Source organism: Gorilla gorilla, chromosome 10 (assembly GCF_029281585.2).
Source record: "Gorilla gorilla gorilla isolate KB3781 chromosome 10, NHGRI_mGorGor1-v2.1_pri, whole genome shotgun sequence".
Lineage (NCBI taxonomy): Eukaryota > Metazoa > Chordata > Mammalia > Primates > Hominidae > Gorilla > Gorilla gorilla.
Window position 1 is genome coordinate 128515292 of NC_073234.2, and position 17107 is coordinate 128532398.

Here is a 17107-nt window from a genome sequence, read left to right on the forward strand (position 1 = left end):
TTCCTCCTGCTCCCTTCCCACCCCTGCTTAGCATCCAAAGCCTTCTTCGGTTTCCTAGGAGCTGGCCCAGTTGCTAAGCGACAGCAATCAGTCCCTCTCATGCCTGCAAGGATCCTGCACAGCCTTGTGGCTGAGGAAGGGGCCATGGGCTCAAGGAAGACCAGGAGCCTCTGCCCCCTGCTGAGTCCCTCAGCCTGTCACCTGCCTCCCTGGTTCTCCCTCAACCAGACTCTAGGAAGCCCCAGCTGAGGCCAAGGCTGGAAGCAAAAATCTGGAGGTGGTGGGAGAGGCTCAGAGAAGGCAAGGAAGGGCTTTATGGTCACACAGCAAGCTAGAAATTGGAGGTCCTCCCCAATCTGGGCAGGGATTTTCCTAAAAGTGAGAGCTGGGGAGGTGAAAAAAAGGCAGAAAAACAGGATGAGAGAGGAGTGGGGGAAGGGTGGAGGTATTTGAGGGAGCAAAATGACAGAGAGCTGAGGAAGGGAAAAAGGGATGGCCATGACAAGTAGGCAAGAGGGAAGATGGGTGTCCCATGAGCTGGTGCCCCTAGAGGGCCACCTGTGGGTTTTCCTGGTCTTGCATCCATCTTCCATCTGATTTTTCTTTGGGACAGGACCTATCCCCTTCTTACCACCCCCCTCTCACATGACTTAGTGGGGGCCAATCCCTCCCTCCGCTCCAGTAATGGGCTTGTGACTCAGGCCTGATCCATTATTCAATGTAATTGGTTCAGAGATAGACATGTGCCCCAGCTTGAGCCAGTAAAAATTAATCCCAGGACATTGGTTGGAAATGGTAGGAAATAGAAGTGTTTTTTTCTGTTGGAGTGGTTAAGCTGGCAGGGTGCCAGCCTGGAGTTGCTAGGGCCATCTCTCACCTGGGGAGAGGCTGCCTAAGAATGAAGCTAACACAGAGACCAGCAGAGCTAAAAGACAGATTCCTAATGGCATCGTTTGAACACCTGGACCCAGCCATGCCTGAAGCTACATGTCAGTCATATAAGCCAATAAAGTAGCTCTTTTGCTTAAGCCAGTATGAATTGGGTATTTGTCAGTTACAACTTAATGACTACACCTCCACACTCACCTGTCACCTGTCATCCTGAGTGTCTGGTCTGTTGCTGCTAGTCCCTGGGGACTCAACAGGATTTTGCCCCCAGGAACTTACAACCCAGTGAGCTTGGACTGTTTGTCCACACAGGGAACCTGACTGCCAGCCCAGAAGTGCCCCAGGACTGAGGAGGTCCCAAATGCCAGGCAGCAGGGGAGACCCAGGGGATTCCTGCTCATTCTCAGACCATCCTCCACACCACCTCCACCTTAAGCATACCTGGCCTGAAGCACATGGCAGCGAAGGCAGCGGCCCTGCCCATCCTCCAGCATCTGCACTGACAGGCAGATCTCACCCTGCACTTCTGCATCTGGGTCCACTCGGCTCAAGTTAATCCAGCTGTCAATCCCTGGAGGACACAGGCACTAACATTTATGAAGCGCCTACCATGTACTGGGCATTGTGTTAACTTAAAAATTCAATTAACATTATTTTCATTATTATTATTATTTTTTTTTTTTTTTGAGACAGGGTCTGGTTCTGTTGCCCAGGCTGGAGTGCAGTGGCACGATTTTGGCTCACTGCAACCTCTGCCTCCTGGGCTCAAGCGATTCTCCTGCCTCACCCTCCCGACCAACTGGGACTTTAGGCGTGCACCACCATGCCTGGATAAGTTTCGTGTTGTTCTGTAAAGATGGGGTTTCATTATGTTGCCCAGGCTGGTCTCAAACTCCTGAGATCAAGCGATCCACCCACCTTGGCCTCCCAAAATGCTGGGATTACAGGCATGAGCCACTATGTCCTGCCTCAATTAAAATTAAAAATGTGTTAAGACCCTGGCTTCTGATACAGGTGCTGTAATTATCCCCATTTTCAGATGAGGAAAATGAGGCACAAGGAGAAAGAGTTTTGTCCATGGTCTCACAGCTAGCAAATGGCAGAGCTGGAATTTGAATGCAGGCAGTATAGTTAGTTCTAGGGCCAACGCTCGTAGCCATGTGCCATCACACACTTCACTCTGGTATAGAAAAAACTTCATCATGTAATCCCAACATACTCTCCCCTCAAAAAAATCTTGGACATTTCTCCCCTCTGTATTTCTCTCAACACTTTGAAGATATTGTTCCACTGAATTCTAGCTTTCCATCACCAGGCTGGAGTGCCGTGGCACAATCTCAGCTCACTGCAGCCTCAGCCTCCCAGGCTTAAGCGATCCTCCTGCCTCAGCCTCCCCAGTAACTTGGACTACAGATGTATACCACCACAGCTAGCTAATTTTTTGTGTTTTTTGTAGAGACGAGGTTTTGCCATGTTGCCCAGGCTGGTCTCGAACTCCTTAACTCAAGCCATCTGCCTGCCTTGGCCTCCCAAAGTTCTAGGATTACAGGCAGGAGCCACTATGCCCAGCCTTTTCTATCTATTATAATTCAAGGAGTATGTCTCTGATGCACTGCAGTTTCATCACAATGTGTCTAGATATATATTTTTTAAAATCCTGCTTAGTAGAGATTGTGCTGCTTCTATTTATGGAATCATATCCTTCCTTTAGTTCTGCAAAATTCTAGATGATTGATTTTTTAAAATTATTTCCTCTTCCCAGTTTTTGTTATAATTTTTGCCTGTCTCTAATTTTTAAAATTCTATCCTTCTGGAACTCCAATTAAATAAATGTTAAACCTCCACAGTTATTTTCCATGTCTCTGAATTTCTATTTTATTTTTTCTCCTTTTCCTCTGAAACTAATTCTGAATAATTTCTCTAGACCCTTCTTCCAGTTCACTAAATCTCCCTTTAACTATGAATAATCTGATGTTTCACTCAACCACTCCATTTTTTATTTCAACAATTATGCTTACCTCTACAAGTTTTATTTGGTTCTTTTTTAAAATCTGTCTGCGTAATTACTTGTAATTTATTGCTGTTATTGCAGACCTTTCTTGTGATTACATCATTTATTTCTTTAAATCTGATTCTTTTTTAAAATCCTGTATATTATAATTACAGAATCTAAAGTCTTTGTGGGTCTAAATCAGATGATTATTGTTTCTGCTGACTATTGCCCATGGTGTCTCATTTCCTTGTGTGTTTGCTGATCTTTGATTGTGAAGTCGTGTTTGTTTGATCTTACTCTGGGAAACCTAAGTGAACATGCTTATCCCTAGAGAGGAGCAGGAGTTGGTTATTCTGGGACCCCTTGAGGGTCTCAGCCTAATGGAGGATTCTCATGTTGAGTAACATCCACCCTGCCCCTAGTCCAAGTTTTAGTCTCTTTGTTGAGTGTAGAATTGATACTGACGTCTGCTTTCAGGGAAATCCTTCATGGTCTCCTTGCTTTTTGTTTACCATTCACTGTTAGGTTTTAGCTAATGGTTTTTGTTTTTGTTTGAGATGGAGTCTCACTCTGTCACCCAGGCTGGAGTGCAACGGTGCAATCTTGGCTCACTGCAAACTCCGCCTCCCAGGTTCAAGCAATTCTCATGTCTCAGCCTCTTGAATAGCAAGGATTACAGGCACCTGCCACCATGCCCATCTAATTTTTGTATTTTCAGTAGAGAGGGTTTTCACCATGTTGGCCAGGCTGGTCTCGAACTCCTGACCTCAACTGATCCGCCAGCCTCGGCCTCCCAAAGCGCTGGGATTACACACGTGAGCCATTCCACCCAGTCTCATGACTTGAGATGGAAAAAATACTGAGGGATTTCCCGTTCTATAAAGAAGTTTGGCCTGGCATGGTGGTTCACACCTGTAATCCCAAAAGTTTGGGAAGCCGAGGTGAGCTGATCACCTGAGGTCAGGAGTTTGAGACCAGCCTGGCCAACATGGCAAAACCCTGTCTCTATGAAAATACAAAAAAAGTTAGGCATGGTGGTGCATGCCTGCAATCCCAGCTACTCCAGGGGCTGAGGCATGAGAATCGCTTGAAACTGGAAGGCGGAGGTTGCAGTGATCTGAGATCATGCCACTACACTCCAGCCTGGGTGATAGAGCGAGACTCTGTCTCAAAAAAAAAAAAAAAAAAAAAGTTACCACAAGTCCAACAATGTATTAGGAACCCTGTTTAATCCAGGATCTCACTGTTGTGTAGCAGGAGAGTGCTTTTGAGGATTGAGTCCCTCCAGCTGCTGAAAGTAGAAGTCTCATCTCACATCTCTCTATCTCCACTGCAGCCTCCACATTTCTGCCACATGCATGCAGACACGTGGACACGTTCCTTCTTTTCTTGCTGCCTGTTCTGTGGGAATGTGTTCTGTTTTCCTATCTAAGTCCACAAGTTCCTGCAAGCCAGGCCTCATACTTCACTCATTTAATTTCACTCCCCTGGGAGGATGTTTGAGGTACACTGGGTACAGCTCAGTGGGCAGATTAAGAGCACGGATTTTGGAGGCCGACACAACTTGGGTTGGACTCCGATTTCTGAACCTTCTAGAAGGGGGAAGTCACCTCCCCTCTCTATGCCTCTGTATATTGGAGATCATTCTGGTGGACACTTCACTGGTGTGTTGAGAAGTAAAGTGCTTAGCACCATGCCTGGCATATAGTAGGCCCTCATGAAATAGGATTATAATGATGATCCGCACATAGTAGGTTTTCAACTAATTCCCACTGAGGGAAATAATGCATTATTCAATAAATGGCATTGAGACAATTAACAGTCATGTAAACAAAAAGTAATAAAGTTTAATCCTTACTACATGCCTTGTATCTAGGCAAATTCCAAATAGATCAAAGACTTAAATGTGTTTTTTGTTTAATGCAATAAATGGCCAGGCATGGTGGCTCACACCTGTAATCCTGGCACCTTGTGGGGCCAAGGCAGGAGGATTGCTTGAGGCCAGGAGTTCAAGATCAGCCTGGCCAACATACTGAGAACTTGTCTCTACAAAAAAAAAAAAAAAAAAAATACATATACATATATGTGTGTGTGTTTGTGTGTGTAATACCTTAATGTTAGAAGGAATTATGTTTTAAAATGTTTCTCTTAATCTTAGAGTTGAGAAGTTCTTTTTAGGTCTAACAGAAAATTCAGAACCAAAAGAAAAATATGAGATTAAATATAGAAAAAGAAATTTTATACATGAAAAAATTATAGGCAAAGTCAAAACATAAGAGACAAATGGAGAAAAAATATTGCAGCTAATTTGACAAAGAATTAACTGCCCCAATATGTAAAGAGCCCCTACAAATCAATAAGAAAAGGCAAACAACCTAGTAGGGGGGAAATTCATGTATAATATGAGTAGACAATAAATGGAAGAGAAAATAAAGTGATTCTTCAAAACTGTATATAAAAAAGGCTCATGGAGAAGTGCAAAATAAACCTATGCTGAGGCAATATTTCGCCTATCAGATACACGATCAAAAAGTTTGATAACTGGCTGGTCTGAGTGCAGTGGTGTTTACAACTAATTGATCACAAAAAGTTTGATAACTGAGAGAGTGTGGGGTAAGTGAACTGCTACCTCTTCCATGGAGGGTAATTTAGCAACAACTATCAAGTATGCAAATGTGTGCACTCTTTAATTCACCTCTAGTAATTTATCTGACCGATGGATATAACTTACATATGTGTGAAATTTTATTTGTACAGGCTAGTTATTGTAGCATTGCTCGAACCAGGGAAAGACTATGACCTCCCTAGATGCCATCAGTAGGGAACTAGCCAAATAAACAATGGTAAAGCCACACAATGGAGCACCACGATGCCATCCCAAACGAAGAATGCGGAAACTCTGAGAGCACTGTTATAGGAAGATCTCAGAGATACTTAGCGAAGTAAAAAGGCAAGGTACAGGCCGGGTGCAGTGGTTCATGCCTGTAATCCCAGCACTTTGGGAGGCTGAGGCAGATGGATCACTCGAAGTCAAGAGTTAGAGACCAGCCTGGCCAACATGGTGAAACCCCGTCTCTACTAAAAATACAAAACTTAGCCGGGTGTGGTGGCAGACCCCTGTAATCCCAGTTACTCAGGAGTCCAAGGCAGGAGAATTGCTTGAGCCCGGGAGGCAAAGGTTGCAGTGGGTTGAGATTGTGCCATTGCACTCCAGCCTGGGCGACAGAGCAAGACTCCGTCTCAAAAATTAATTAATTAATTAATTAAAAAAATTTTTAAAGGCGAGATACAGAGCAGAGTGTAAAAGGCTGCAATTTGTATAAGCACAGAAAAACACAGTATTAAGAGTGCAGACTCGGCTTGGTGCAGTGGCTCACACCCGTTATCCCAGCACTTTGGGAGGCCAAGGCAGGTGGATCACTTGAGGCCAGGAGTTCAAGACCAGCATGATTTCACATGGTGAAACCCTTCCTCTACAAGAAATACAAAAATTAGCCAGGTGTGGTGGCACACGCCTGTAGTCCCAGCTACTTGGGAGGTTGAGGTGGGAGAATCACTTGAGCCAGGGAGGTTGAGACTGCAGTGAGCCAAGACTGCACCACTTCACGACAGCCTGGGTGACAGAATGAGACACTGTCTCTCACACACACACACACACACACAAGGCATAGACTCTGGAACTAGACAACTTTGGTTCAAATCCTGGCTGCCTCATTTAATAATGTGATCTTGAGCAAGTCATTTAACCTTCTGTGCCTCAGTTTATCCACCTATAAAGTGGGCATTAATAATTAGAGCACCTGCCTCTCAGGGTTATGATGAACCTACATCAGTGAGTCCATAAATATAAAGAATTCGTGTTCAGAATAATATATATATATTTATTATATATAAATATGTTATATGTTTATATTTATTATATATAAATATGTTATATGTTTATATTTATATATACAGTATATAAATGTTTGCTGCTGTTACTATTTTTAAATTATTTTTAGTAGCAATGGGGTCTCCCTATGTTGTCCAGGCTGCTCACGGACTCCTGGGCTCAAGCGATCCTCCTGCCTCTGCCTCTGCCTCCCAAGGTGCTGGGATTACAGGTGTGAGGCACCATGCCCAGCCTGCTATTACTACTGTTACTTGCTTATATATGTTTAAAATATTTCTAGAAGGACATACTAGAAGCTGACAATGCCAGGAAGGGAACAGAGTAGCTGGGGTGCTTATCATAAAATCTGAATATTGAACTAAGCAAACAAATTAACTGCTCAAAAACTAAAGACAAGGCTGGGCATAGTGGCTCACACTTGGACTCCCAACACTTTGGGAGGCCAAGGTGGGAGGATTGCTTGAGCCCAGGAGTTCGAGACCAGCTTGGGCAACATAGCAAGACTCCGTGTCTATAAGATATTTCTGAAAAAATTAGCTGGGTGTGGTGGTGTGCACCTGTAATTCCAGCTACTCCGGAAGCTGAGATGGGAGGATCGCTTGAGCCCAGAGGTTCAAGATTGCAGTGAGCTATGATAGCACCACTGCACTCCAGCCTGGGTGACAGAGCAAGACCTCGTCTCTAACAACAACAATTAAAAGCAAACAAAAAGTAAAGACAAAAGCAACAAGAGAAATAAGTTTCCACTGAAGGCTCTGTGCTTCACCGTGCCACGTGCTATGCCCCTGCAAATGCCCACCCTGGGCATGGCCTCCTCCTCCCTCTGCCCATGTCCCTCGCCCACCTCGGGGGTCGGCTGTAATCGCCTCCCTGCTCAGCGAGATCTTGCCGATGATGTCGTCGTGCCTGCAGGAAGGCGGGCACGTGAAGGTCTGAGTCAGGGGCCCCTTTGCCCCGCCCCAAGAGAAGTGGGGGCAGGTGTCAAGGTCTGGGTGGGAGGGCACGCCCTCGTGGGGTGTGGACCCACATCCCCTCTCCCCTCAGGTGCCCAGGCTTGGGTCTCTAACCCACACATTCCACTTTCCCCAACCACAAACCCGACAGTGTCCTCATCCAGCACGTAGAAGGCCAGCTGGTGGAAATCCAGAGGCAGGTGCACCGTGTACTCCTCCCCCCAGAAGGGGCCCAGGCTCCTCCAGACAGTAGCTGTCCTGCAAAAGGAGGTGCAGGGGGCTGGGGGTCCTCGGGCCACACAGGAGGCAGACACCTGGAGACCCAGACACACACACACACACACACACACACACACACACACGGGAATCCAGACACACACACACTCAGAGACCCCCCACATGAACCCAGTTAGAGGCCCAGACACACACACACACCCAAGGACAGCCACTCCAAGATCCTAGATATGTACTCACCCAGGGACACTGGAGCATGTATGAATCCAGGCATAGAAACACACACAGACCCCAACACTCACATACCCAGAGTATCAGACATACACCAGAGATCTCAACACACACACACACACACACACAGAGAGGCACATACACAAAACACACACATGATCCTACACACCCACATACAGGGCCCCAATACACACCTAAGGTCCCAGATACACAGAGACCAACAGACACGCATAGCGACCCACAGAAACATATGTGCAGATACACACACACGGATTCACACTGAGACAGAGTTGCTCACAGATACACCAAGGAGGCCAGAGACAGAGACACATTTACACATAAGCAGATACACATATGCACCCTCAGAAAGTCCTAAAAACATGTACCTTTATGTTTGGAAATCCAGACACCAGACACATGCAGATAGACACATAGAAAACAGACACATATGAAAACATATGAAAATAGACATATGTCGGGAACACAGAGACACACTCAGAGATCCAGAGACACACTCTCACACACTTACAATGATACAAGGCAGGTACACATAGAGACACACACACAGTCATACAAACACACAGTCACCGACACACACACACACACACACACAATTCCATTCATTCATTTGTTCATTCGTTTACTCCATAAACATTCACTTGGACTATGGGCCCAGCCTGTGCTGGGCTCCAGGGAACAGAGGAACAGGTGTCAGGGCTGCTTACCCCACAGACCCCCTCTTCCACAAGCAGGCGCTCTCTCCCAGCAATTAGGACATGGTGGGAGAAGTCCTGGGATTGGGGTTAGCTCAATGGCCCCTGGTTGGGTCTTGGGGGTAGGGTCGGAGGGGATTAGGGAAGGCTTCCTGTAGGAGCTAGTCAGGCAAAGTGGGGAGAGACAATGAGGACAAGGACAAGTATTCCAGAAGTCTGGAACAGCATGGGCAAAGGCCCTGTAGCAGGAATGAGTTTGGTGAGCTGAAGGAATAGGAAGGTGCCCGGTGGGAATGGGGGAGGGAGAGGGGCCAGGAGACAGGAGGTGAGCAGAGGACAGAGCACTCGGGGCTTTGAAGCACACAGTGAGCAGGAGGAAGGCACAGGAAGGATGGTGACCAAGATAAGCCCAGAAACAGGTGCACACACACAGCATCTCTGCCCTGACACCCCTGCAGGGGTACTTCCCTTTACCCAGCAGAGAACAAAGATTCTACTTGCCCGATAAAGACACACCCACATTCGTGGATGCAAAGTTTGGTTCTCATACCTGTTGCTCCCTTCCTCCCTCCTTTCACCACACTGTGCCCTAAGAAAGAGTGCACATATGCACGCGCGTGCACACACACACACACACACCCTGCCTTCTTCCTCCAGCCCAGCGGCACCAACCTCAGATGGACCTCCAGTGCTTCCTCCCAAATACCCTCTTCCCCCAACCTGACCTTTTCCCAGCCAAAGGTCTTCTGAACATTCCCCAGCTCCTGAGCTGAAAGGCTTCTTACAGCCCAGAGAGGGAGAAACAGCAGTCTGGGGTCACACAGAAAATCAATCTGTGGGTTTGGGGTGGTGTCAGGGAATGTATCAAGGGGCCAGCATGAGCACTGGGAGGACAGTGGAGGGGAGTCAGTGGAGGGGCGAGCTACAGCTGACCCCTCCCCCAGGCAGGCTCCCCACCCCTAGCTCTGAGCCCATCTGGACCAGAATAGGAGCATCCTGAATCCTGCCGTCTCCATAGGAACCAAGGCCTCAGCCACCCACCAGCCCACCCACCCCCATCAGGCCTCCAGGGGCTGAGAGCTGTCCCTCGGCCTGCGGGGGTGGGAGCCAAGCAGGGCCCAGCCTGATATCCCCCTGCGAGACTCACTGACACCCCAAACATCCTCACACCTTCACATGTGTCCACATCGGCGCCTTTGTGACCAAATCGGCTGGCATTGGTGTTCACATGCATGTGCAGGGCAGCCATGTGCACGTGCATGTACATGCATACTACACTGGTACATACACGTGAGCCTGTGCCCTGCACAGCCACGAGGACATACACACGTGGTCACAGGCACTCACACTAGCCCCGCAACATCCCCCACCCCCTGCAACTCACAAGCAGGCCCAGCTGGGCGGGTGCACAGACACACATGCACATGCCCACGCGCACAGACATCCCCAGTGCCCGCAGCACCCGGCAGGCCCGGAACCAACCAGTCCAGCCAAGCGTGAGATGCCCGCCCCCAGGGAGGCCACTGTAGGAGGCACAGGCTGGCAGTGCTGAGTCAGCCCCAGGGAGCCAGCAGGGACAGCATTAGGTCCAGAGGGGGAAGGCAGGGCTGGTCGGGGAGAGGAGCTGGCAGTCCCAGCTGGACACAAATCACCCACCTGCAGGCCCGCGAGTCCCGCTCAGGGTAAGCACTGCTTTAAATGTGAATTCTTGGTCCCAGATCCCCCAGGTCTAGAAAGAGACCCCTCCCTTCCTCCTCTCCCCCCAGGCCTGGTGTTGCCACCCCTCACCTGGCCACCACCTCGTCGTCCACTTTCACTAGGCAGTAGGGGTCGCTGCTCCCAGACCTGCAGAAGGAGGGAGTTCAGGGAGGAAGCGGGTTGAGAGGGCAGCCATGGGTGGAGGGTCCCAGTCATGACACAGGCAGGGGAGTCGGAGGCACAGACAGAGAAGGGGACTTGCCCAGGGTCACACAGCAAGTCCAGCTCAGAAGTAGAATCTTAGGGGACCAGCAGGAGATGTCACAGCTGCCCAGGCCACCACATCTGTGCACTCTGGGCTTCCACCCATAGAAATAGAACAGGGAGGCCTGAGGCCAGCAGGTTCTGAGTCCTGGCCTCGAAAAGCCCAAAGCAGAGGCCCAGAGCGTGTGTGTGGGGACGGGGGGGTCTTGAATGCCTGGCTTCACCACCCTCTGGCTGTGCCATCCCAGAGAGTCCCCTTCCCTCTCTGGGCCTCAGTTTCTCTGCTCTATAAATCAGGTGTGATGCTCACATACACCTCCTAGGGGGCTGGAGGAACTCAAATGCTGGGCCGGATCATGGTCTGGCTCCCAGCTCTCCCCTGCAGGGGCTTTAATGCTGTGTCCCTAGCTTTTCATTTCAATGGGAGCTTCCCTGGGAAGGGGACTCCCCATTCCTCAGCCCTCCATGGGGACAGACTCAGCAGACCCTCCCTACAGGCAAAGACCAGGGAACCCAGGCTTCAAAATCAACCCTCAAAATCTCTTAAGATGTGCTGCACCCCCTTAAGTAGCTATGAGTCATCTGTCAATTCAGGCCAGCTGCATCCCCCCTTCATAATAACAGTCACCAGCAAATCCCAAGCTGTCTAACAGGTCCCTCACTTCCTCCTCCATCCCATCATACAGGCCTTCTTTGACTTTCATCAGGCCCCGGGCCAGCCTCAGGGCCTTTGCACCTGCTGTTCCCTTTGCCTAAGACGCTTTAGCCCTGATACTGCCATGGCTGGCTCCTTCCTGCCATTCAAGTCTCAGTCCAAAGTCACCTCCTTGAGAGGCTGTCCCTGGCCACCACTGTCCTATCTAAAATGACCTCCACCTAAAATCATCTTCTTTCTTCTTCTTCTTCTTTTTTTTTTTTTTTTTTTTTTTTTTGAGACAGAGTCTCACCATATCACCCAGGCTGGAGTGCAGTGGCACGATCTTGGTTCACTGCAATCTCTGCCTCCCAAGTTCAAGCGATTCTCCTGCCTCAGCCTCCTGAGTAGCTGGGATTACAGGCACACACCACCATGCCTGGCTAATTTTTTGTGTTTTTAGTAGAGACAGGGTTTCACCAGGCTGGCCAGGCTGGACTCCAACTCCTGGCCTCCAGTAATCCACCCGCCTCGGCCTCCCAAAGTGCTGGGATTACAGGCGTGAGCCACCACACCCGGCCTCCCTTATTTCTCTATGCGTTTAGTATCTGTCTCCCCACCTCCCTGCCACTTCCAAACTGTGAACTCCCTGGGGACAGTCTGTGTCCCCACCTTCCCCACCCCCGGCCCCCACTTCTGGCATGCATTTGGCCCTCTAGAGCTATTTCTGAATGACTGGGTTTATGGAGTGCTCTCTCTGGAGCAGGGAGTAACAGTGGAGATAGGACTGGGACCCAGGTTTGTGGGCTCACACTCATGTTCTGAAACCAATGCCCCCTCTACCTATTCAAATGGCCCTCTCCCTTGATGCCCCAGCACCACTCCCTTGATCTCTGCCACCTTCTGTCTCTCCAGTTTGTATAGATCCACAAATGCCTCTGGGATGCCAGGAAAGAGGGACATTGGCGCTAAGAGTTGCCTCCAACCTGAACCTATCTTGCTGGATGAGCCCTTCCCTGTGCCTCCGTTTCCCTCTCTGGACTCCTTCCCTTATCCCCCTCTGGCTGGACACTCCAATGCCTCCATTTCCCTACCTGGCTTCTATCCCTGAACACTTTAGACAGACAGTGTCTTCGTGATCCTCTGTGGGTCCTACATCTGAATCCCCTTCTGTGGAGTGCCCCAAGCCTCAGTTTCCCCTTCTGGCTCCATCCCAAATCCATTGGACTGGGTAACCCCAGGAGCGTCAGTTTCCCCATCTGGGCTTCACCTTCAGACACCTGTGGCTGGTAATGTCCTGTGTCTCAGTTTCCCTCCCTGGGTTCTCCATCCCTAAGCTTCCTTTATGCAGGCTCCCACCCCTCAGTTTCCCCAACTACAGATGTGGGGTCAGATGGGCTGGGATCCCACTAGCCAAGGGCTGGGAGACACACCCCCTCCTGCAGACCCAGCCTGACCTCCAGGCCCTCCTGGGAGCCGAGCTCAGCACTAGTCAGCTGCAGGGCTCTGACGCATGAGGGCCTTATCAGACTCCTATCAGGGAGGGCAACGGTGGCAAGAGGGGGTGGCTGCTTCCAGACCCCTGATCTCTCCAGACTTGTGGCCTCTCCCACGGCCCCTGACTCAGCTCACTCTTGGAAAAGCAGGCCCCTCAGCCATCGCCTGCCCAGTCTGGTTTGGGCATGGAGTAGTCAGAGTTCAAATAGCAGCTGGGTGACCTTAGGCAAGTGACTGCCTCTCTGGTCCTCAGTTTCCCCATTTGTAAAATAAGAGACGCCAATAGAACTATATGAAGTGTTAAGCACAGGGCCTGTCCATACTAAGCCCTCAGTGACTGACTGCTACTATTTCTAATAGTAAAAACTCTAAAATTACCTGAAGAGGCCTCCTCCCGGGCCAGAATGGACCCCCCCTTAAACCTGACAATGTTTTAGGCAGAATCTGGGCCCTTTCCCTTAGGAGAAGAGGGAAAGAACACACCCCACCTAAGGGCTCCCATGGCATGGAGCTCCTAGCAGCCTCCAGGAAGAGCCCCTTTGAAGAAGGGTGCTGACAGCTAGGGAAACTGAGGCAGGGTGGCCGAACCACCCCCCCCAGCTGGGGCTAAGTGACTCCTCCCCACCCTTGCTCTAGGGCATGACCTATTTCATAGCTCACTGGCCCAGGAACTGGGGGCGGGAAGTTTGGCCAAGAGCTGCAGGAACCAGGCATGACTCAAGTCCCTTCTCCAGAAGAGCAGCAGGTTACCGTGAGCCAGTGTCCAGGTGCAGGGGTGACACCCATCGCCCCCTCATGACCTCTCACCCAGGGCTGGTGGAGGGGCCAGAGCTCAGTGAGTGAGAACCCTGTTTCTGGAAAGAACTCCTTTCACCACCTAGCAGCTGCCAGGCATCCAGCCTGGCCTCAATGCCCTAACAGTGTAGGCCATCTCATTCCCAGGGCCTCTGAGGGGACATCTCAGAAAGAGTCTGGTGGGGGGCTTGTCCAGCCACTGAACTGTCAGAGCACACACTCTGCTTCTCATTCAGGGTGTGTATATTTGGAGTAGCCAATGAGGATGAAGGGTGGCAAAAATTGCTCTCAACAGCTGCCCCCTTGACGCAGCTGCAGTGTTTTGGGGGTTGGGAGTGTCATAAAATCAGGCAGGAAAGTCCTCTCTGGGAGCCCACACCTTGGGGAATCAGCGCAGAGCTAAGACCGAACCTTGACACAGGTGAAGGCTCCCAATCCATGCTCCTGCTCACCTGGGCCACAGGGGAACTCCTAACAGGTCCTCCACCCTCCCAGCTGGATGGGAGACCCCAGGCAACCAGACGGGGACTTCGGTCCAGAGCTGTCATTGCCCAAATGGGAAACCAAGGCCCAGAGAGAAGCAGGTTCAAGGTCACACAGCAAATGTCCTCCAGAGGATCCCACACCTGTCGCAGGTGCTAAGGCCCTCAGAGCCCCTTCTGGGCACTATGCCAAGCAGGAGGGGGAACCTGCCCCCCCACATTCTGCTGATTCAGCAGCTGCTGACTCAGCCCTGGGGGAAGCACAGCTTGGGACTGGTAGTGAAGGGAGCCGTAGGGTCCCCCAGTCCCATTGCACCTGGCTGGGGAGGGGGTCGCAGCAAGGAATTGGCTCTTCAAGCAACTCAGCACCCGGGGAAGGCCCACACGAGGCTGGGAGCCACAAGACTGGGGAGCTCAGGGCTTGGGGTCAAAAGGACCCTGGAGGGCCACCTGGTGACACTCTGCAAACCTAAGCACCAGATCCACACAGGATGTTAGGGCTCATCTGATCCCAGGCCGTCTCCAAGGGTCCTCCCCAGGGTTCCCCTGCTAGGCCCCCACCCAGGCCTGGAGGAGCCACCTCCAACGTCTGCCTGGACTAAGGAAGAGACCCCCCGCTTTCTCCCCTCCCAGATCTCACAGAATATGGCCCTCTAATCCCCTCTTCAGCTCTGGACGACCCCCTTTAGTACAACCCGGGAACAAAGACACCCCCTCCCCTGCCCGGGGGTGAGGCGGGGCATCTGCTAACTCTAGGCGCCCGCCTCCCACCGGGACAGCCAGGGGCATGCGGCCTCTCGCCCCTTGAAAGCGGATCTGCCCCAAGACCAGTCTTGGACAAGAACCCCTCGCCCTCCTGCCAACCCGCCCTGGCACGCGGAAAGGGCGACGTCGGCCCCACCCCAGGCCTTGCACGCCCCTCACCCAGAAGCGCCCGAGGAGTACTCACACGTCCTTGGCAGGCAGCGCGCGGCCCTCCACCACGCGAACATTCAGGGAGCTGCTCTTGGCCATGGCGCCTAGCCACAAACTTTCCAGGCAGAAGGGAGCTCAGGTTCCGAGGCTGGACCAGGGGACGTCTACATGTCACCTGCTTCAAGCCTGGCTCCCTGCCTCGTGGTCCCAGTGCCGCCTGTCCGAGACCCGGGTAGCTGGACGGGAGATTTCCGAAAGAGGAGAAGGTGTAGGTGCCCGGGGAGGGAGCGCCCGTCCGGACTCTACAGGTAGGAGCCGTGCTCCGAGCAGGAGGAGCGCGCAGGGGGCGCAGCGGGCTCTTGCCTAGGCGTCTGGAGCTCCAGACAAGCAGGCTGGGCGGGCAGGGGGCGGGAGGGGCAGCCCAGAGACCTCCCCACAATCCCGCCTCCAATGGGGTCCCCTACCTGACCCCGGGCCCCCTCGCGCGCCCTCTACCGGCACCCCAGTCATGCGCGCCAGAGCGCACGGGCGGCGGAGACAAGGGTGCACCGCCAGGTGGGGAGGGGCCCCCGTCCTGATGGGCGTGGCCGCTGGCTCCTGGTGAGTTGGCGTTGGGCTTAAAAGACATGGTCTGTGCCCCCGCCTGTCCCTCATCCAACATATTCACACTTCTCCGCCCCCACCCCTCCTTGCCTACCATGCAGACACCTGCCTCCTCTCTCCAACCTCCGCGCCCCCCGGTCCAGGAGCAAGTATTAGTGGTGGGTGGGAGGCGTCGCCAGAGAGAGGGTCGCATGTTCCCTGGGGGTCCGTTCAGAGTCAAGGGAGGGGCCTTGAACATCCCCTTCCATCTCGTTCTAGTTTCCAGTTAAACACAGAACCCAGACTCTGCTCTAACGTCACGGGCTGGCACTGCGGGGGAGGAAGCCGCGGCCGGATGGGGGAGGGGAAGGCTTGAAGATAACCACTACAGCGATGATAAAAAGTCATCTACAGTTGTTTGAACACTTCATGGGTGCCAGGCACTGCTCTAAGCGCTTTACTGGGATTAGCTCATTTTTGTCTCCAGATGTGCACTACACACTACTCCACCGTTACCCCATTACCCGCAGTTTATGGATAAAGAAACTGAGGTTCAGAGGTATTAAATAACTTGGCGGAGGTCTCACAGTCAGTAACTGATTTGCCTTCCAAGGGTTCGAATCCTGGCTCTGCCATTTGGTAGCTGTCTGGACTTGGGTAAGCCATTCAACCTCTCTGTGCTTTGGTTTGGTTTTCTCATCTGTTGAGTGAGGATGACATTGCATTTCAGTCACAGGATTTTGAAAGAATTAAAAGAGTTAATGAAGATAAAAGTCTCAGGACAGTGACAAGTACCTAATACACGTCCAGAAAGTGTTTGATATTCTGATTGTTGTCTTTTGAGGCGTGGCCCACACGTCACCTCTCCTGGGAAGGCTTCCAGGATGCCCTTCCACTCCGGTAGAGATTTTCTTTCCTTTCTCTCTGCTCCAGTGGCTCCAGGTTTGTACATTTTTCTGATTTTAAATGAGATAATATGACAGGCAGGGCCTGTCCCAGAACAGATCCGTTCACACACTTATTTCTCCCTGTGAATTCATTGTTGACCTGCCCAAGACCTCTTAGAAAGGCCAGGCACCAATGGGAGTGCCCCTGCAGACTGAGTGCAGGAGCCAACGCCCAGACTGGCGGGACCAGGAGTGCCCTGCCTGGCTCCGCCAGCAGCCCAATGGTCTGCTTCCCAGTCTCCCTTCTTGACTCCCCACCCAGCACCCCAGACAGGCTGATGAGGAACTCAGAGCCCTGGAATTCCTTCCCCAGCTGGTGGCTGCCTGGTGAGTCTCTGACCCACCAGAGATGGGGTCTCAGTTAATCCCATCTGGGAAATGGATCTAGC

The 17107-nt window shown here is 51.4% G+C and overlaps 1 protein-coding gene across 15 annotated transcripts in view; it reads right to left on the minus strand.

Moving 5' to 3' along the window:
• RASAL1 (RAS protein activator like 1) overlaps positions 1-16132 on the minus strand; it is a 38444-nt gene extending 22312 nt beyond the window's left edge. For 3 of the 15 annotated variants that reach the window (XM_063694371.1, XM_019039214.4, XM_063694370.1), the window contains exons 1-6: positions 15654-15822; positions 15224-15425; positions 10693-10749; positions 7871-7984; positions 7618-7679; positions 1330-1459 (exon numbers count right to left, since the gene is read on the minus strand). In XM_063694371.1, coding sequence (XP_063550441.1) covers positions 1330-1459; positions 7618-7679; positions 7871-7984; positions 10693-10749; positions 15224-15288 — 428 coding nt within the window. In that variant the 5' untranslated portion in view covers positions 15289-15425; positions 15654-15822. The other 12 variants (XM_055359168.2, XM_055359165.2, XM_055359163.2 and 9 more) reach the window with 9 other exon arrangements.
• Positions 16133-17107: the final 975 nt, after the last annotated feature.